The sequence below is a fragment of the Vanellus vanellus genome (genome assembly GCF_965231255.1).
Source record: "Vanellus vanellus genome assembly, chromosome: 16".
Lineage (NCBI taxonomy): Eukaryota > Metazoa > Chordata > Aves > Charadriiformes > Charadriidae > Vanellus > Vanellus vanellus.
In genome coordinates this window covers 6462613-6483127 of record NC_138921.1, presented here as the reverse complement: position 1 = coordinate 6483127, position 20515 = coordinate 6462613, and the positions used below count along the sequence as shown (strand labels likewise).

Here is a 20515-nt window from a genome sequence, read left to right as displayed (position 1 = left end):
GAGCGGGAGGAGGCGCGGGGAGGAGGGCAGGCGGCCACGGTGGGGGGGGGGATAAAAGGCTCAGCGGGGACCCCCCCCTCCTCCCCTCCGCCCCGTGTCCGAACCCGCTCCGCCGCCCGGCATGGTCCGTCCGCCGCTGCCCCCCCCCTCCGCCGCCGCCGCCGCCTTCTTGCTGGCTGCCGCCTTGCTGCACTGCGCGCCCGCCGCCCCCGCCCGCCGCCACAAGCCGGTGAGTCCGGTGATCCCTCTCTCAGCCGCCCCTCGCCCCGCGGCTCTCCGGTGCGGCGTCGAGGGGAGCATCTCCCCGGCAGACCCTCCGCTGAGCCGCCCCTCTCCCCCTTCTCCATCTCCCCCCGCCCCGAGCCGCCCTCGGGGTACCGGCACGGGCAGCGATGCGGTGCCGGGAGTTACCGGCTGCCCCCTGCCCGGGCACCCCCGCTCCGCGGGCTCCTCTTGGCACGTTCGGGGAGTTTTCACAGCCGTGCTGCCTTCTGCGGAGCGGGCAAAGGAAAAACAGGGAGCGGGACAAGGAGGGTTTACGAGAGGACACGGGATCCCCCCCTTCCTTTAAAGGCAGCGGAGCACTCGCTGCCTGCTAATAACACTCCCCCCCTCGCACGCTGTGCTGGCAATCCCGAGAAGTGTTAGGGGGAGACGGGACTAAAGGGGTGAATCAAAGGCGCAGGCAGGAGGGGAGCAGCAGGGCTCTTTCTTCCCGCACATGCCTGCCAGATCCCAGCACCTGGGATGGAACTGCGAGCAGCGGGGACGGCTGCTGCCAGAGAAGAGCTGCGGCGTGCGAGGGATTCGGGGGACGGGAGAAGACAGAGAGCTCCTTGTGCTGGGAATGTGTGCGTGCGTAATTGGGTTATTATATACATGCACTTCGCTGGTGTGCCATAAAATAATGACAGAGCAAATGCCCGGTAGCAGCCCAAGGGGATTAGTTCAGGTTCTGCCGATGGTTTTATTATCAGCTCTGTCATCTGAGTACTTTCTAACTTGGCTGCTAAATATGCTGTGGGCTGGGACTTGGCACAGAGCAGCCTTGGCCCCCAAAGTGCTTGTATTATTCCAAACAAAATGTCACAGCGCTTGGCTCTGTTCTGCCTCGGTGTCACAGCGCTTGGCTCCGCTCTGCCTCGGAGGAAGGTGAGGCCAAGCGCTCAGGCAGTGGCATCCTGTACACCAGTTGTGACACCACTCTGCAGATTTCATCCCCATCTGAATGCAGCAAGTGGTGAGCTGGGAGGGACCTGCCTAAAGCTGGAGATCGCTCGTTTCTGCGGGGACATTGGCTGGGCTGGTGGGTGCCTCACACTCTGCCGTGTGCAAGCTGAGAAGTTGCTGCTTCTGGAAGGACTTGGACAGCCTCTGGTCCTGGTCTTGCTGCTAGCAAGGACCTGTGCGGAATCCCCAGGGAAGGGAGAGCCAGCCTGGGTTTCACACCATCTGAACTTGGGTCTGGTCCAGCTGCGATGTGCACTGTTCCTCTCCTTTTGCCGGTGCTCCCAGCTGCTGACTGACTGCAGAGGTTGCTGGGGCTCATCTGCCTCGGCCAGTACCCCTTGAGCAGGGGGAATACACCAAACTGCTGGATACGCACGGAGTTAATGCAGGTGTCCAGGTCTGCTCAGGCTTCTGGTCCATCTAATCCACAATCAGACCCTTGAAGCAGGTCCCCCCAGTTACCAGTCTTCTGCCCAGAGTCGGTTTCTTCCTCATCCCAGCTTAATGCTCTGCATCGTGAGTGCTAATACTTTCCTCTTGGCTGGAGCAACGCCAGGTGATGCTCCTACAGCTATGTTTTGTTCAGGAACACCTTGGGCTTGCGTGTTTGACAAGCCACATGGAGCCACAGGGTTTCAGATCAATGTATTTCACTCAGTCTTTGCAGAGGCGGTGGCTGCATTGGTTTGGGGTTGTAAAGGGACAGGTGCTTCCCTATCCTTTGAAACAGCAGTTCTCTCATCCCAAATAGCTGCCCTTTGGGTACCTTATCTGGTGTCATGGCTTTTGAAGGTTATTGTACTGCCTCTCATGTAAAGCCAGCATCATGGTGGTTGCTCTCGCATACAACGTAAGTTGCAGCAGTGCACCCTATTCCTCTCCCGGCTGGGGTACGCATGTCAGTGCAGAATGACTGAAGTGGGATTGCTGGGCTGACAGTGGCCTGTGCATGCATTTCTACCCTCTGTTACTAGAGAGCTCTGCCACACCATTGCATGTTCACTTCTCTCGCTACTTCGAGTCTCTCCACACAAAGAGAAGTTTCCCTAAGTCTAACAGCAGCTAACTTCCTGCCGGGGCACCTTTTGCTGTCGGGTGATGGATGAGGACAGAGACACACTCCTACAAGACAAACGATGGTGACTTCCTCGAGATGTGCCAGTAGATGGGGTGGGCAAGGACTGTGCTAGGCGCCGCAGGATGCTGCACCATGACTGTTCAGTGCTCTAGTAACAAGTCACAACAGCAGTAACTGAGGGGGGAGGGAATCAAGGGCTTAGATTAATTTTAAAGCCAGGCTACACAGGGCAAGTCGCAGAAGGAGCTGTGTTCTTTTTAGCAAACCTTGTAGATCTCCTTCATTTTTATATTAGCACCTAAAGAAAGAAAGAGAAAACTGAGAGCAGAATACAGGCTGTGTCCGGTGTCCACTGTAAAACTTGAGAACAAAAGATCTGCAGTCCTCAGGGCAGTGCACACGCAGACACTGAATTCCTGCATTGCTTTCGGCTCCCCTGGGAAATCAAAGTCAGTCCATTTGCTGGGAAACTATCTGTCTATGGAGAAGTGGTGGGCACCCTCCCAGCTGCCAGTGTAATCCCTCGGGAGCCGTATCCTGCAGCTCTTGCCCCGAACTCAGCGGGTTCCCCCCTGGAAGCACGGTGCTGCTTTCCCTGCAGCCCAGGAGCCAGGGAGGCCGCCTGCCTCGCTTAGGGCTCAGGCAGCTCCCGCAGGAAGGGTTTGATTTGCACTGTTTTGTTTGGCTATTTAAATACTGCAATGAGTGTTGGGGTAATTTTAGACATGTTTATCCTCTGCTGTGAGAGACTCAAGACACATGTAAGCAGTTACTCTCCAGCATGTTTGTTGTGTTTGTGCTTTCACATGCAACACACATGCACACTCTGCAGTGTGGCAAGACTCGAGGTGTGCAGCTGGCAAAGCAGACCGGGGAGGGAGAAGAGAGCAGGGAGTGAAGCACTTTGGGGAGGATCCCCCCACTCCAGCTCACACTGCACTGTGCTTGCTTCTCCCATGTGTACCCTGCCCTGGCACCAACTCAGGGGGCTCAGCAGAGGCAGGGTGCACTGTGTAGGTCTTGTTTGAAAAAGGATCTTCCACAGAAAAATTGTACCGCAGAGACTTTTCACACTAGAGACTCTGTCAGCTCATTCCTACTAATCCCAAATATGCAGACAGGTAAATGAAGGGTTCCTGGATATTCTTACACGAGGGTCAGCTCAGCCTGTAACGTGAATGGAAGGACTGCTGAGTCTGCACACAGCTGTCCAGCAAAATGAAAACTGGAGCACTTCAGGGGTTCACTGAGGACCACAGCTGTGTTTTTAGAGGTTCGCTGAGATCCTGGTGCAGAGGAGACCCACAAGAAGAGACAGGTGACCAGACAGCCTCCTCTTAGTGGGATTTGGGCAGGAAAGAGGCATCACTATCTCACAAAAGTGGCTCTGTGAAAATTAGTGGAGGGGGAAATCCTCCAAGACACCTCCAGGAGATTGGGCAGGGGGACAGTGGTTGTCTTGGAGGTTTGGAGATCCCAGCTTGCACATCTGAGCAGCATGCACTCCCTGAGGGCAGAACATCCCCCCACAGCTCTGAAGAGGGCTGCACTGTGCCAGGTGGCCATACCCAGCAGGAGATGTCCTGGCTGGTGTCCTTGGGCTGGGCACCGATAACTCATTGCTCACCTTAACTTGGATGTAATTGCACAATGAACAATCTCAACCCCCTTCCTCTTTGGCCTGGAGTATGCTGCATCCTAGAGCAATTTCTTGGTTTCAAGGGGATTTCTAGGTCATCAGATTAAGGGCTCTTGAAACCTTTTGCTATCCTGGCATCCTGGGTCTTGTTTGCTTTGTGAGTACTCCTGTTTCTGGCAAACTGTTGCTTGGGTGACACCAGCAGCTTGGTTGCAGTGTTGTTGATGGACTAGACTCACAAACTGTCACATAATTAAAGTGTCAGATAATAAAAATAGTCCTGTAGTGTTTATTCATTTGCTTTCTCTTGTTACATCAGAGCCTGCATCTCCTCATTCTGTCTGTGGGCATAAACATTTGCAGTCCGTAATGTTTCGTGTTCCATGTTGCTTAGGAAAAATAAACATTTTCCTTTTTTTGTTGCCAACAACAACTACCACTAAATAATCCGGAAACAAACTGTCAGGCCCCAGGAGGTAGTGCTTGATGGTGCCACAGAGTATGGGAAGTGAGTGGAGAGGAACCTCCAACTGTGTATGCAGAGCCAGGCACTGTGGCACCTCCCGTTTGGCCAACGCTTGGCCTCAGACCTTGTGTTACCCCTGGATCTGTCTGCAGCAGGACCGGGCTGCAGCCCAGCATGAAGGAGCCAGTCCTGTAGCAGAAGTATTTTGTTTAAGCAAAGAATTTATAGTTAGAGAGGTTGAGAGACTCTGCCTTGTTCTGGGGGAGGTAGGATCAATAAACCTGGTGGCTTTGCTTAGGCATTGTTTCCACTGAGTTTCCGTTGTTTCCACTAACAGTACCTTGACCGAGAGCATGCTTAGCTCAGGGTCTGAGCAGACCACAAATCTAATCTGTTTCTGCCATGAATTTTTGACTGCAGCATTAGTACCTGCCAAGCCCAGTCGTCTTCTGGGACACAACCTGACCACAGTGGAGCTGGCTCCAGTTTTACCACTAACCATCAGCTGTAGCTGCACTTTCAAATCAAACCACTGCAAATCCATGCTGGGCAGAGGGGCAGGCTGGCCAAAAAGCTGTCTGTAGCCCTCTATACATCAGGACAACAGTGCTGATGTCAGGAAGGAATATTGCTGTGGCCTATTAAGGGGGTGCAGAGCCCCTGGGGGCCACAGCCACCCAACAGTGCACAGAAATGGGGTGAGAGAACTGTCTTACATGAGAACCGCAGGAGAAAGCATCTCTGCTCTCCTTCCCCATGTGTTGAACTAAGGCCAGGAGTGTTCTGAGATGCAGGCTCATAGGTGGGAGGAGGATAATGCTACTAGCCAAAGAGGCAGCAAACACCAGGGCCTCACCAAACACTCTGAGTAACAGAAGGAGAAAGCAGGGAGAAATGGAAAAGCAGCAGCAGAAGGGACAGGGAGGTGGGGAGAAAACCCATGAGCTTATCCCCTAGCAGAAGAGGAAACAGCCCCCAGTGACAGGGGAAGTATCCAAGACTGATGGGATTCATGTTGTAACTTGTCCAGTCACTCCTGTCTGACGGGGAGGGGGGTCCCTTTTCGTGTCCATGCTGCAGGAGCAGCAGGAGCCCAGGTAATTAGGTACATGACAGAGGAGACAAGTTTGAGTTCAGGGCAGGCAGCAGAAGATGTACCAGGCAGAGGACAGCACTGGGTTTGTTGGTACCAGGCACTGGCCTCACTCTTGAGGGTTTTTATACATAGCATTGCTGATACTCCACAGTAGCTGTGCTGCTCTGGCTGCTTCTCCTCCCAGGAGGCTCTGGAGGGTGAGTGCTGCCCAACACAATGAGGTTAAAGATGCTCTCGGCTCCTCAGGATGGCTGGGAAACTTCCTGGGAAGCCTGGCTGGCGTTCATCTGGCCCCAGCAGACCCAGAAGTGATGGCTGTTGTGTCGCAGCATTTAAGGGACGATAAATCTGTGAGGAACTGAGTAGGCAGTCTGTACCTCCGCTGTGGTTTCTGCTCTCCCATGGGATCTGTCCTTTCCTTCCTGTTCCCTCTCAGCCTTTTGGTCACAAGGCTGCTAGTGAGAGGCACTTTCTTTGTGAGGAGCTGTGGCCAGCCTGCAGCACAGCCCTCTGTGCATAGCTTTGCTCCTCTGCTGTCCTCACTTCCCTCGGCCCTTAGTTTCAGGTCTGGCAGCCTCTCTGTGCTCATGTTGTGCAGACGTTTTGCTGCTCACTCTCTATTGCAAAGCCCTGGACTCTTCCTGTGGCTAAAAGCTGTCTGTTCCCATGCACAGCAGACACCCCAACTGTGGGTTATACTGGGAAGGGCAGTGCAAGTGGCAAGCGGCGAGTGGCTGTGTGCAGCCGGAGGCTCAGATTTGGCTCTGGTCTGAACACCTGCCCTGCATTGCAGGGACTTTCCTTTGCTTTTGATCTTTGGTAATCTTTTCCCCGCTGGTGATAGGATGGGAGGAGTGGGGATACCTTGATAGTTACCCAGCAGCCAGTGCCCTCCCCATCCTCTCTTCACAGGTTTGCACTAGCTTCAGCAGCAGCAGAGCTCTAAGCAAACCCCTAAGCTTACACTTTGGGGCATTATGCCACTGCTCAGGAGAACAAAGCAGGATCTCCCCAAAAGAGGGTGGCTTCAGCGCTGGGTGGGAAGGATGCAACCTTAAGCAAGAGGACATGTTATTTAAGCCTTGGGAAGTGCTTGCAGTGAGGTGTGTCCAGCCAAGGAGACCAAAATCTCCAGCGTGACGCGTCTCCTGAGCATTGTTTGGCAAGTGGTTTCTGCCTGTCACATTTCCCCTTGCTGGCTGCGCCTGCAGTGGCATTTTCCAGCCCTTTCCTGCCATGATGCTAATGTCAGTGCAGTGACGGCAGGGAAAGGCTTGCTGTTTGTTTAGGGGCACAGCGAGCACACGAGGCAGCAGGGCAGGTCTCCCCTCCTGCCTCCACCCAGAGCCGTTTGAAGGGTCATTCTGTGTCCCTTCCCAGGGCCCAGTCACAGGAGAGGGCAGGCAGTCAGGAGCAGGGAAGATCCTGCCTAAGGCAAGGTGGGGTTTGGATGGCTGGAAGATGGGATTCATGCCAGTGGCCTTGAGCTAACCAAAGAGGAGAGAGAAAACCTAACTCTGGTCTGCCTCTGAACAAGGGATCCCTCAGGGTGAGAATGAAAAGTACCTCCTCTCTCTGCTCCTGCTTGGAGGACAGTGATAATCTTCAGGTTATGTCAATGTCCCCAGCCAGGAAGGAAATGACCAGCCTTCCTGGGAGACTGGGTGGAATGAGCTTAGCATAGCCAAGACAAAAAAAAAAGCAGTAGGCCCATCTGTGTCAGCCTCAGCCAGCTCACTTACCTGGGCAACTCCTGAGGGTTTCCCAGTGCTCCCAGTTCCACAGTGAGGGGTCTACCCAGGGTCCATCTCCACTCTCCCCGTGTGCCTTGAAGCAGCTGTCCTGCACCTCCTGGTCCTAGGAAACAAGACACATTCATCACCCCATGTCCTTGGGCAGCAGGACCTGCCTCTGGCAGCAGTGGGTGCTCGTGGGCACACTCAGGAGCAAGGAGCCAAGCTGCTCCCCCCAGGCTGGGCTTTGGTGACACAGATGTCATTATGTGCTTGGCAGAGGGTCTCATTGGGGCTGGGAGCAAGTCGTTGACCAGGACATGAACCTTATCAGCTCCCCCTGCCAGCTGTCCTTTGCAGGCACTAGCTGCCAGCCCAGGCAGGGTGCCAAGCAGCTCCTAGAGAGCTCCTCTTAGAGAGACAGGTACCTATGACCCGGCAGGGCTCCAGCATTTAGCTGGAGCAGCCTGGTGCAGACTCCCGTGAGACAGGCCAGCCTGTACACCTTCCTTCCACCAAAGCACTAGCTGGATTCTCAGTGCCGTGGCTGGTGGCTTGGGTAGGCTTTGCTGATCAGGATGTAAAATGGCTTTCTCTCTTTGCATGTTTCACTGGTGCAGTTCCCGTGCTGTGTGAAAGTGCACTGGGACACCAGGATTCATAGAATCATAGAATGGTTTAGGTTGGAAAGGACCTTGAAGATCATTGAGTTCCAACCCCCCTGCCATAGACAGGGACACCTCCCACTAGACCAGGTTGCCCAAGGCCACGTCCACCCTGGCCTTGAACACCTTCAGGGATGGGGCCTCAACAACCTTCCTGGGCAACCTGTTTCAGTGCCTTACCACCCTCAAAGTGAAAAACTTCTTCCTAATGTTTAATCTGAACGTGCCCTCTTCCAGTTTAAAGACATTCTCCCTTGTCCTATCACTACATGCCCTTCCCCATGTAGTAAAAAGTCCTTCCCCAGCTCTCCTGTAGGCCCCCTTTAGGTACTGGAAGGCCGCAATAAGATCTCCCCGGAGCTTTCTCTTCTCCAGGCTGAACAGCCCCAACTCTTTCAGCCTCTCCTCATAGGAGAGGTGCTCCAGCCCTCAGGTCATTCTCGTGGCTCTCCTCTGGACATGCTCCACCAGGTCCATGTCCTTCTTATGTTGTGGATGTAGTACTAGATGCAGTATTCCAGGTGGGGGTCTCACGAGAGTGGAGTAGAGGAGGCAGAATCACCTAGAAACCATTACAGAATCACGGAATCACAGAGTTTCAGAGTTGGAAGGGACCTCTAGAGATCATCTAGTCCAACTCCCCTGCTAAAGCAAGATTGCCTAGAGCACATTACTCAGGACTGCATCCAGGCGGGTCTTGAAAACCTCCAGAGAAGAGGACTCCACAACCTCCCTGGGCAGCCTGTGCCAGTGCCGTCACCCTCACCGTAAAGAATTTTTTCCGTGTATTTGAACGGAACTTCCTATGTTCTAACTTGTGCCCATTGCCCCTCATCCTGTCACTGCGAACCATTGAAAAGAGCCTGGCTCCATCCTCCTTCAACCCACCCTTTAGATACTTGTACGCCATAATAAGGTCTCCCCTCAGCCTTCTCTTCTCCAAGCTAAAGAGTCCCAGCTCTCTCAGCCTTTCCTCATAAGGGAAATCTTAATCATCTTAGCTGCCCTTCGCTGGACTCGCTCCAGCAGTTCCCTGTCCCTCTTGAACTGGGGAGCCCAAAAATGGACACAGTATTCCAGTTGTGGCCTCACCAGTGCAGAGTAGAGGGGGAGAATGACCTCCTTCGACCTACTGGCCACACTCTTCCCTATGCAGCCCAGGATTCCATCGGCCTTTTTGGCAACAAGGGCACATTGCTTGCTCATGGATAATTTACTGTCTACATTGGGTCAATGGTTTCTAAGGCAGAGGTTAGCAGGTGCCAAACCACCAAGGGTGTCTTGTCTGGCTGGAGAGGATGAGCCAGCTAACTGGAGTGCTAACAGACAAAGAGCTGGACACCTAAATTGCACCTTGTGTGACCTCCCTGGCTCCTGTGTCCATCCATGCATCACTCGGTGGCACAAGGCCACTACAGAGTTGGGAGCTCAGTAGCGGAATTAATGCCAAAGGCTTCACACTTCATTCCAGCCCGCATGAATGGGCTCATTGTAGGGAACAGAGCGGCGGCAGCATGTGGATTACACGACATCATGGCAGCCCTGGCATCGTGCCCACCTGATCTTCATGTCCCCAGCAGGGCAGCCAGGAGAGCTGCCCTGGAAGAAGGCAGCTCTTTGCAGGGAAAGGAAGGGGACCTCTAAACCCCAGGTCCTCACTCTGGAGCCTGCCTCAACAAGTAAAGATGCATCACTGCTGCATTTCAGCTCCTCCTGCTGCTCAAACACCTTTAAATTTGCCTGCACAGACTCAGGCAAAATAATCTGCATTTCGACCTCTGGCTTATACAGCATGGTGAGGCAGGGATCAAGTGCCTCTCACCCCACATGCCTTACGGCAGGCTGGGGATTGTGCTTGGGTCATGTTTCATGGTGGTCCCATAGTCCTGCTGTCAGGTGGGAAACCAATGGAAGTCAGCTAATTAGCACTAACTAATGTTGCCAGGAGGAACCATGCTTTTCCAACTATTGGTGGAAGAGCCCAGGTGACCTTATCAGGCGCAAGGGGGTATGGTCCTGTGCCTTCCTCTGCAGAATCGGTGACCTCAGGCAATGATAGGGGCTGTGGGGACAGTCACTGCTGCTCTCTGTCCCATGGGGTGGGCTGAGTCACCCTCCAGACCCATGTGTCCTGCTCTCCAGCTTGTGCTGTCCTCCAGCCATGCTGAGAGCCTGCTCACCATGCCAGGACAGCAAGGAGACACCACAGGAATGACAATGAGGACCACAACTCTGTGTTGGGGACTAAAGGCTTTGTCCCATTAATATCACCTCTACCCAGGGCCGGGAGGGAATAAAGGGTGTGGGGCAAAGGGGGAGAATGTAGTCCCTAGTGATTTGTTTCATTCTTGGAGGGTCTGGTTCTCATCCACAGCTTGCAAAAGCATTTCCTGCCAGCCTGCTGCCAAGGAAAAGTGGGCCAAAAATAGCCCAGTGCTTCAGGGGTGCCATGGCATGACACATTGCCTCCCAGGTGTGATCTGGCCTGGCAGCAGCAGAGCCCAGGGAATGCAGGATGTTTGTGGGAGCAGTTTGTGCCCTAGCAGTGGGGGAACAGCCCCAGGCGAAGGTGGAACTCACCGCTGCAGGGCTGCTGTGGGGAGTCATCCACCACTCTGCACCAGGACCTCTCTTCCCAGACACTGAATTCATGGCTTTGCTTTTCTCTTTTAGGACGTGTCTCAAAAGCATCACACCTGGAAAGAGCAGAGTCCCTGGCTGTCTTCCTTGGTGAATGCTGTGGGGACTGGCGTGCCCGCCAAGGGCTTCCCTGTGGGTGCAGATGAGCAGGCAGCACACTGGAACCCACCCCGGTGTGGCGTGCCAGATCTCCCGGTGTTGCCAGATGGCCAGAACGGTCGGAACCGGCAGAAGCGGTTTGTTCTCTCTGGTGGACGCTGGGACAAGACTGATCTCACCTACAAGTAAGAGAGGCCCAAAACAGGAGTCAGGATGGTTTGCTTCTCCCTCCCCAAACCTCTCAGTCTGATGTTCCCTGGCGCATGGCGGGCTGTGATGTGACCATAAGAGCTGGAGGGCAGCCCTGAAACTGGGTATGGCCAGCTGGGGAGCAGGGGAGCCACATGCTGAACCACCAGCAGGGTTGTACCCAGCACCTCCACATCCCCTCACACACTTTGCGTGTGCTCCCATAAACACAGCTGCCCACCCACCCTTGCCCAAACATATTCTGCACAGCCCTCGATCAGTCCCACACCAACACCCTCATGTGCATACGTTCACTTCCCTGCATCAAATCCCTGACATGTGCCAAGCCTTGCCTCCACCATCGGTCCTCTCCTGCTGTGCCTTTGCTCCCCCCAGCCACCCTACTGTGGGCTCATTTCACAGTTTATTTTAAAAAGACCTTTTTATTCAGCTGTTATTGATGTTCCCATAAACATGCCTTCAGTGTAAAGTTTTGCCCAAATCACCCTACACATTCTCAGTTTCAAATCTGCTCAACAGGCTTGTGGGAGGGTTGTGCTGCCTCCCCAGTTGCCCACAGAGGCATGAGTGGAGAGGTGAGTACACTCATATGGACTGGATCACGTAAATGATCTTTTGTTTAATTAAGTGCAGGAGACAGTTCCTCATAGCGTTAGAAGGCTATAGATAACAAAAAGGCTCCTTCCCTTTTTTTTGGTCAACAGTGTTAAAGAAAGAAACACAGCAGAGGCAAACACACACCAACACTGTTAATGGATGGGAAAGAAAGTTCCCTCTGTGGCAGAACTTACAGTCTGCTTATCTTATAGGAGGGCAGATGAGGCAGCAGCCTCCCTGAGTGAGCCCAGGTTTCCAGGGGCAAAAACTGCAGAGATTGAGGAGAAGAAATCACATCACACCACTCCCAGGCACTTCTGTGGGGTTGGATTCATGGGGGACAGACCTGGCAAATGCTGCATCACTTCACTCCAGAAAAACACATATCTGCAAATCTCTCCAGAGAGCTCACCTCTGGGCCTACCAGCCAGAGGGTTTCAACACTGATGGGATTTATCTGCTACATGTGTTGCTTGGAAGAGGGTGCTGGAGCAGGGCTTCTATGGATTGGAGATGTTCTGGTGCTGAGAAAGGGTGGCAGCCCTAGTAACATTGATCCTACAGCTAGTGTCTTCATGACAGTAGTGTCCATGGGACAGTGGCTGATGCTCTCCTCATCCAGTGTCTGTTGCCTTTCAGAATTATCAGGTTCCCGTGGCAACTTGTAAAAGCTAAAGTGAGGAGGACCATTGAGGAAGCTTTGAAAGTCTGGAGTGATGTGACCCCCCTGACCTTCACCGAAGTGCAGGAGGGCCGGGCTGACATCGTCATCGACTTCACAAGGTGAGCAAGGTGGGCTGCAGTGCCCTTCTCCCAGACAGAGCAGCAGCCTTGCAGGCAAGACCCCAAGCCTCTAACCAGAGCAGAGAGCTGCCAGCACACAATTTAGGCACTTAAGTGGAGGCTCATATTTCTGCTTTCAGACACTGGGATTTTTTTGAGTTGTTTTGTTTTGTTGTTTTTTTTTTGTCAGTTGTGGGCTGCTCGGTGTAAGTGCAGCTGTTCCATGTTGGCTGTGCACAGTACCGTTACTGATCGTTCATTAATTTTCCTGGTACATTTACATTTCTCTGCCCACAGGCTGTTTTCCTAAGCATTTGTTTTGACTTTCCATCTTCAGGTCCTCCATCCTGTCCCTTGACTGACGACGTAACTGTCTGCCCAAAGACAAATATAGTTTCTTGGTTAAATGAATCTTGGCTCCTGGCCTAAAACTCACTTTTTGCAAAATACGCAATGGGGCAAAGTCTTCCCTCTGCTGCATGTTTGCACAAAACTAATAAAGGCAGTGGAGACTGTCCAAGCAGTGATGCGATTTGCATGCTGTGCCTGTGCCTCCCTCAGCTCTCTAAAGTGGCCACATCTCTCATGGGTTTCCTTCAGTAGTCAACAGAGGGTTTGGCTGGATTCGCTGCTGGCTGTCCCTCTGTATCCCCCCACCACTCAGCTATGTTGACTTAACCTTCACTCAGGCAGTCACCTCCTTAATTCTTTAGGCTCCATGGTCAGCTTTGGACTGGAAGCTGAATGGGGGGAGGAGAGAAACATCCCTGAGAAAACATACAGACTCCCCAGGGCTTGGTGTCACTGAGTTCTGCTTCCTCAGTGCAGATGCAGAACTGAGTTTGTGGCAATCCAAAGGGTTTGAAACAATTGATCTGGACTGGTGGGATGGACTTGGGATGGGAGTGAGAGCTGCTGTCCCCTCGCAGTGGCTCCCCACCTTTGCCCATATGATGCTGTTCACTGGAGGCACACGGCCATTTGTCTGAGGTACAGTGTGTCTTCCCTCCAGGTACTGGCATGGAGATAATTTGCCTTTCGATGGGCCTGGAGGGATCCTGGCACATGCGTTCTTCCCCAAGACACACCGGGAGGGAGATGTCCATTTTGACTATGATGAGACCTGGACGATTGGGAACAACTTGGGTATGGTACTGTTTCAGGGGGAGCTGTGGATGCTTCAGGATGCTTATCAGGGCACTTGGAAATGATTCAGTTGTGGTGTGAACAGGGACCCTGTGAAACTGAAAGGCAGAAATTATTTTTGTGGTGTGCATTGTCATCTCCTACCACTTACAACCCTACTGGTAGTATTCAGGTCTTTTCTTGTTGCCCTTCAGCCACAGCAAAGTCTGTGTCCAACACCAGGACCCTGGTTTCCTGGTGGGCTCCCCCTGTGCCCAGGGAGCAAGAGAGATATCTGAGAGAGGGCTCCTCTGCCCAGCCACACACCCTGTCACTTAGGAATTGCACCCAGCATCAGCAGGAGCCGTTAGAAATAAAGCAGGGAAGGCATGAAGGAAAACTGAGGCTCAAGCACTGGCTGACACTGTTGTCTTCCAAAGGACAGCCTCAGCCCTAGTCCCTGCACACACTCTTCACCGCCTGCCCGCAAAGTATTTTCTCTTTGAACAAGTCCATAAAGGGAAACCACCCAGGCTCCAGCTCTGCCCCTGTGGCCTGGGAATGCTCTGACCATAAACAACACCACATCAAGTCAAGACTCTTTTTTCCTTTTCTTTTTATTTTTTTTTTTTCAGCTAATAATAGAGCCAAGCTGGTAGCTCTTTGCTCGGGCACTCAAGGTCTGGTGTCACAGTATCTCATGAGATACTGCAGTACTGCACTGGATCAGTGCCCAAAGCATCAGTTTCTGCAAGACCCACCAAAATTAACCCAGGTCAGCCCGTCCTCCTTTCCAGTTTTTCTACAGAGACAAAGACACAATCACAAAGCCCAAGTTAAACCCCTGCCTCTCTGGGGTTTCCCAATCATTTTGTTCATGTCGATGTTCAGGGCTCAGATCGGCTCCCCCAAAGTCCCTGTCATTGCCAGTTGTATGCTAACTTGAGCATCTGCGTGGGGCACAGGACCACTATGTCTCCAACCCTGTTCATGCTGACCCCAAACAAGAACCACAGAGCACCAGATCTTTCTGCAGAAGTGTTTCTGCTCCTTAGAGAAGGGTGGGCCCTGCCATTTTTCACCCTTTGTTGGGGCTGCCTGTGTTGTTGAAGAATTTCCTACATTCTCCCACAAAGGCAGTGTTGGAAGCAAACCAGGAACTGAAAGTGGATGCCAGTTCCTATCAGAATCCAGCCCTTATTCTATGGCCTTTCCCTCCATCCTACATCTTCCATAAATAAATGTTGTAAAAGCTCTTTGAAGCTAATTGCCATTTAATATGCTGAAAAGAGCTTTACGATATAAACATGGATAAATCCTTGTCTCAGCCCTCAGTGAAACGGGGAAATCCTTGGCCTCATTTTACAGATGGCAGAGCAGAAGCACAAGGGGGGGCAAGGTGTGCCCTGGGGTCACCCCAGAGCTGTGCAGGAAGCAGGACTCCATGCGGAGGACCTTCTGCAAGGGACACGGTGATGGCCCCCCGCACAGCTCCTTCAGGCACGCTGTTGTTCACCTCCCCCGGAGAATCTGACAATAGCACAGTTGATCTGCCAACACTGGAAAGCATTGAGTGAGGAGCCTGCCAAACTAAATACAAGTGTCTGAAAGTTTGTAATAAATCACTGACATAGAAATCCCACTTTCTCAGCTGACCTAGATTTAATTGGGGCTGTGCTGTGCAAATTCATCACTGCAATGTAAAGCTGACCAGCAGAGGAAGACAGGGGCTCACCTTCCCCTCCGCCCTTCCCAGGCGTTCCTGCCAGTTGTATCCCCTCTGTCCCATCCCGTCCTGGTGCTGAGAAGTGACCTGCTCCCCTGGATCCAGCAGGGAAATCCTGCTTGGAACAGCGAGGCTGGCTGACTCATATCTCTGCCTTTCTCATCACTTGGGCTGCAGCTCAGAGGATTTCTGGCTGAAGTCAAGTGAATGAATACGCTGAGACTTGTCAACAAACAGCCCCACTCACAAGCTTCGCTGCTTAATATGCTGCTCTTCCAGGTTCCTCTGAAATTTATCAACTTCAAAAAGGATCCATTGGAAGCTAAACAACACCCACCAAATGACACATTTTTGCATACTGATACTCACTTTTCCCCCTCTCCTTTTCTAGATGCTCCAAGGTCGTGTATTCCTAAAACATGATCTCCCATAAATCTACTTGCGTCTGGTGAAGAATGCCCAGGCCTTGACACTGGATATTTTTTTATGGATTTATATCTAAATGTCACCTTCTTGCTACAGTCAACACACAAGCAATAAATGAGCTCCCTCTGCTGTCTGTGTGACAATGGCCATTAGCAAGTTTTAAAATCCTCACTGATGCAGGTATCTTCCACAGTGGACATGATCTAAATGGGACCTGATATGCTACAGCCATAGCCAACAACTGCTGCATGGCTGGGTGGACAAAAACCAACATTACCACCCCAACACCTATTTCTATGGGCCAGATTTCTTTCTCGTGCAAATTTCTTCTTTCCAAAAGCACACAAAAATCCCTTTTCTTCCTGATAGCTAATGGGGTACATAAACCCCTGGCAACAGAATTACAAATTACTCACATGCCCAGACTAGTACCTGAGTGTATCAATTCACTCACAGTGCACCAGGAAAACCCTGGGAACAACAACCTGCAAGCACTGTAGTCGAGGTAGATTTCTCTTTCCTCATATTTGGCTCCTACAACATGCCTCGGTGCATTGTCAGTGACTGATAACTGGTAGAAGCGAGCCTAGGAGGCAGATGTCCCCCACACAAGCAATCAAAAGCACCTCACATCTTTTCCCTTTGCAGGCACTGACCTCCTCCAAGTGGCTGCTCATGAGTTTGGCCACGTCCTCGGCCTGCAGCACACGGCTGTCTCCAAGTCACTGATGTCTCCTTTCTACATCTTCCGCTACCCGCTAAGTCTGAGTGAGGATGACAAGCAAGGTATCCAGTACCTCTATGGGAAACCCAAACTAGATCCCAACCCAACCCCAACTCAGCCAGCAGAGCTGCCCCAGCCAGACCTTGAAACAAATGAGATCACCAACGTGGAGGTGAGTCAACAGCCAGTCCCTGTCCTTCTCTAACACCACAACTTGTTCCCAGCTGTGGGGACTGTCCTCACCGTGAGGCCACCAGCAGGCTTACACATGGTTTGGTGTCTGTGTCTTCCACCCATGCTGCTGAGCCCAGGTCTGGACCCCACGGCCGGCACTGCCACCCAGCCTGGGATGTGTGGGGAGGGGATCTTTGGGCAGCACGTGCCCACTCAAAACTGGCTGAGAGCAGGAGAGTTGCCTGGACACAGGGACTTCCCATCCATTGAACCCAGCCTGGGCAAGGGGAGCTCCCTCAAGTCCAAGCACCTGACCAGCTGTGCTTTGGCAGTCTGTGCAGCCCAACGCCTGTGACACAGCTTTCGACGCCGCTTCCACCATCCGAGGGGAGCTGTTCTTCTTCAAGTCCCGCTATGTGTGGCGGCTCCGAGCGGGAAAGCTGCAGGACGGCTACCCAGCTCTGGCCTCCCGCCACTGGCAAGGGATCCCCAGCTCTGTTGATGCCACCTTCGAGGACCCTCTGGGCAATATCTGGTTTTTCCAAGGTAAGAGCTGGACTGGGATCAGACGGCTTGGAAATGCATCTTCTTTACTGAGGGCTATTCACGACCCAACAAGTTCCTGGGAGAAAAAACCTTCTGGGCATCCTCAGCAATCCAGTGATCCTTGTTATTTCTTTCCTTCTCTATTTAGTTTAAACTTTTTAGCAGGAGGAAGAGAGAAGGAGGTGTCACTTTTATTTTAGACATAGCCATGATATCCCATTCTCCTCTGGAACACAAACATTTGTTTTGAGCCTCTGCCCTTGGCAATGCTACTGGCTGAGGAGGAAGAAGGAAACACTTGCTCCATCTCCCCAGCTGTCCTTGGAAGCACTGTGCCAGAAGAGAGCCCCAGACACTTTCACAGGTTGTGAAACTCCTGCACCTGTAGCCCCAAGGCCCTGCTCAGGAGATGGACATCATCTCTGCTCCTCAGAGCCCTGGATGCAGAGCTTCTGTAGTACCCCCAGGGAGCCTATGTGCAGAACCAGGCAACTTCCTGCCACCACAGGGATTAAAAACCAATCATCCACAGGGGGTCAAACCTGCTCCTGGCCATCTCTGGAGTTCAAGACCAGCAACAGTCCCTGTTTCAGCTCCACTGTTTTCTTTCATGTTCTTTCCAAGTGTAAATATAATAGCAGGGACGCAGAATGACGTAGGTACTCAGCTGCCCTGGGTGTGCAATGCCCTGTCTGCGCACAGAGAAACCAAGTACCAGAAAGCACACCACGCGGCTCTGCAGGCAGTGTTCCTGCATAAACAGATTACTTAGCACCTGACCTGCACACAAGGACTTACAGTGCTAAAATTGGCAGGTTCCTACCATGAGTTAAAATGAGATAAGGGGAAAGTATTACATGCCCTAGGCTAATTACAGAGATTCCCATTTTAATCTAATCTGGAAATATTCTTCCAGTCTCTATTTCAGCTTGGCAACTTCTTCCTGGTTTCTGTAGCTTGCTCCTGCACAGCCGCATGCCCCCTTTATGCCTGTGCATGCCCACATATGTTCTCCTCTAAGCGCTGTTTGCAGGGTAGAGGCTTGGTCCTGCCAGCCAAGTCTTTTATTATAACTTCCACAAACAGAGAAAAAAAATGCTGCTAAAATGGTCCTCCTCGTCCCACCACTGACAGCCTCCAGGTTGGACCGAGGTGAGAAGTCGACTCCTTACACTGATGGCACTTTTGGCACCTGTCAGTGACTTTGTCCGTGACACTGGTGGGGTTTTTGCCTCTCATACATAGCTTTCCCTGGGAGCTCTGCCAAGGCACCAGCTCCAGTTGCACAGCAGACTGCCGAATTATCAGATGCCAAAGAACTTCTGAACCCTTGTCTCCCTTTTCTGTTTCCTTGCCAGATTCTCAGTACTGGATTTATGATGGAGAGAGACGGGTATCTGGTCCCACCCCGATTGTGGAGCTGGGCCTCCCTGCATCCCCTGTGCAGGCAGCTCTGGTGTGGGGGGCTGAGAAGAACAAGATCTACATCTTCAGTGGAAGCAACTACTGGCGCTTCAACCCTCACACCCGCCAGGTGGACAACATCTACCCCCGAACCATGGCCGACTGGCGTGGTGTCCCTCAGGAGATTGACGCAGCTTTTCAGGATGAGTTTGGTCAGTGCAGCGGGGACATGGCCTGCTCTGGGGTGGGCACTCAGGTTGACACCACTGACCAGCTGGAATAGACTTAGACATTTGGTAGTAGTGGATGCTTCCCAGCCATAGCACATGCCATATAGTGTAGAGAGGGGCAGCTCCTTCCAGGGGGTAGGGAACTGAGGCTTCTCCCACAAAAGTGAGAAGTTTTGTCATTATTAATTGCAACAATCAACAGTTACGTGTTTGATAGAGAGAATTCAAATTTCTGACCAAGAAATGGTCACAGAGTCCTACCCAGCTGTGACCGCTCACAACAAAGCAAGCCATGAGAAAACAGCAGAAACACTGCCCACACTTCAGCCTAGGCAGCTGTTCTGAATGAAAAGGCTGCTTTTGGTATTGCCTAGTCCTCCCAGATGTGCTCCATGAAGCTGATGTCAGCATGGCAGTGCCACAGGACAGCCAGGGAGGGTACTTGGGATGACAGTTTTGGTAACTGCTTCTCTCCTCCCAAAGGATGCTGTGGAACAATCCCCCACTGCTTCCAGAGCCTAAACCCCAGGTCAGCTTCCCTGCAGTAACAGATGCTCCGCAGAGGGTCTTCACAAGCTCCCTGTCATAGGCCCTGTTCAGGTCCTAGATGTCCTCTGCCCTCTCAGGGCCAGGCCACTACCTGGCTACAGCATATTTAAAACCACAAGGAATGTAAAATAACATCCTGCTTACTCTCCCACTGAAGCTAAAACAGTGTATGCTGCAAACCTGGGTTCAAGTGAAATGAACCTAGCAGCATTTCCTGCTTCTTCCAAGGCTCTCTTTCAGTGCTGCACATGCTGCAGAGTGTCGACAAGAAAAAATGCTAGGAGAGAGCTGAGAGCTGTGCCAGCCCTGTCTCTCCTAACCCTTACTCTCTCACCCACAGGTTTTGCCTATTTCCTGAGAGGCCGAGATTACTGGAAGTTCGATCCAGTCCAGGTGAAAGTTCTGGAGGGCTACCCACGCCAGATCAACCAGGACTTCTTCAGCTGTACACCTTCCTCCAACTCCTTCAGATGATGGGGGTGCTTGTGTCCTCCATGCTCCTCTTTCATCACCCTTACCTCCAGCAGCCACACAGAGGGTTCCCTCTGCCATTCCTGGCTTCTTTTCAGGCTCAGCATCTGACACACCACGTGTCTGTCACAACAAGTGACAAAGTTTGCTCCTCTCAAGTTCCAGCAGCCCCAGCTTCAGTTGCTATCAATATAAAAGCATCTGCCACGTACTTTGCAGGCAAGAGCAGCCACTAAACCCTTAATGTGGCCCCACTCTTCCAGCAATAGCATCCCCAAAAGCCATCAAGCCAGCCTGGAATGGGATCACGTTCTCCTAATTAACCTGGACCCCATCACCTAGAACTGATCCGATGGCATTTCCTATGTTTACATAGCTCACAACAGCGGCCCTTTGATGCTCCAGACATGGGCCTGGGAGGAGGAGGGCTTCCACCAGGGCACCTCAGCCTTAGCCAGGGGCTGTGGACACTGACCGCCTGCAGAGGAACTCAGAGGTGCGGCTGCTGCCAGGGTCACTTCACCAGGGCTGCAGCAGTGGCTGCCAGGACCCTGCCATAGCCCTACTCCCGGTTTTATGTTGTATCACTAGTCTGCATTAGGATTTTATACCGATTTGTGTATAGACAAGGGGGCCACTTCCTCCCACGGTGCTGGGTGCCAGTGCTGGACACTGCCCCGTCGCTCCCTGTGCTCATACCGGGCTCGGTTCCCCATCCTGGGTTGCTCACGGCTGCACTGACCAGTCCCGTACCACTGCTCCCGGTCCACCCAGACACCAGACTGGGGGTGGACACCCCACAGCCCCACGCCAGCTCTTTGCACACCCCTTCCTGCTACATAACCTTACACCAAAAAAAAAAAAAAAAATAACCAACCAACAACCCAACCCAACCCCCAAAGGG

General features: G+C 52.5%; 1 protein-coding gene across 1 annotated transcript; it reads left to right on the top strand.

Moving 5' to 3' along the window:
- Positions 1–77: 77 nt before the first annotated feature.
- On the top strand, positions 78–20024 carry MMP11 (matrix metallopeptidase 11). Its single transcript, XM_082491409.1, has 8 exons — positions 78–229; positions 10581–10831; positions 12093–12236; positions 13249–13382; positions 16162–16409; positions 16744–16957; positions 18316–18573; positions 19481–20024. The coding sequence occupies exons 1-8, from the start codon at positions 122–124 to the stop codon at positions 19612–19614; spliced, it is 1491 nt and encodes a 496-aa protein (XP_082347535.1). The 5' UTR covers positions 78–121; the 3' UTR covers positions 19615–20024.
- Positions 20025–20515: the final 491 nt, after the last annotated feature.

What these genes read in the sequence shown, in the direction of transcription:
- MMP11 (XM_082491409.1), top strand. Translation starts at nt 122, where the DNA reads ATGGTCCGTCCGCCGCTGCCCCCCCCCTCCGCCGCCGCCGCCGCCTTC. An exon ending in ATCGTCATCGACTTCACAAG is followed by an intron (nt 12,237 to 13,248) that starts GTGAGCAAGGTG and finishes TCTTCCCTCCAG; the next exon opens with GTACTGGCATGGAGATAATT. An exon ending in GACGATTGGGAACAACTTGG is followed by an intron (nt 13,383 to 16,161) that starts GTATGGTACTGT and finishes TTCCCTTTGCAG; the next exon opens with GCACTGACCTCCTCCAAGTG.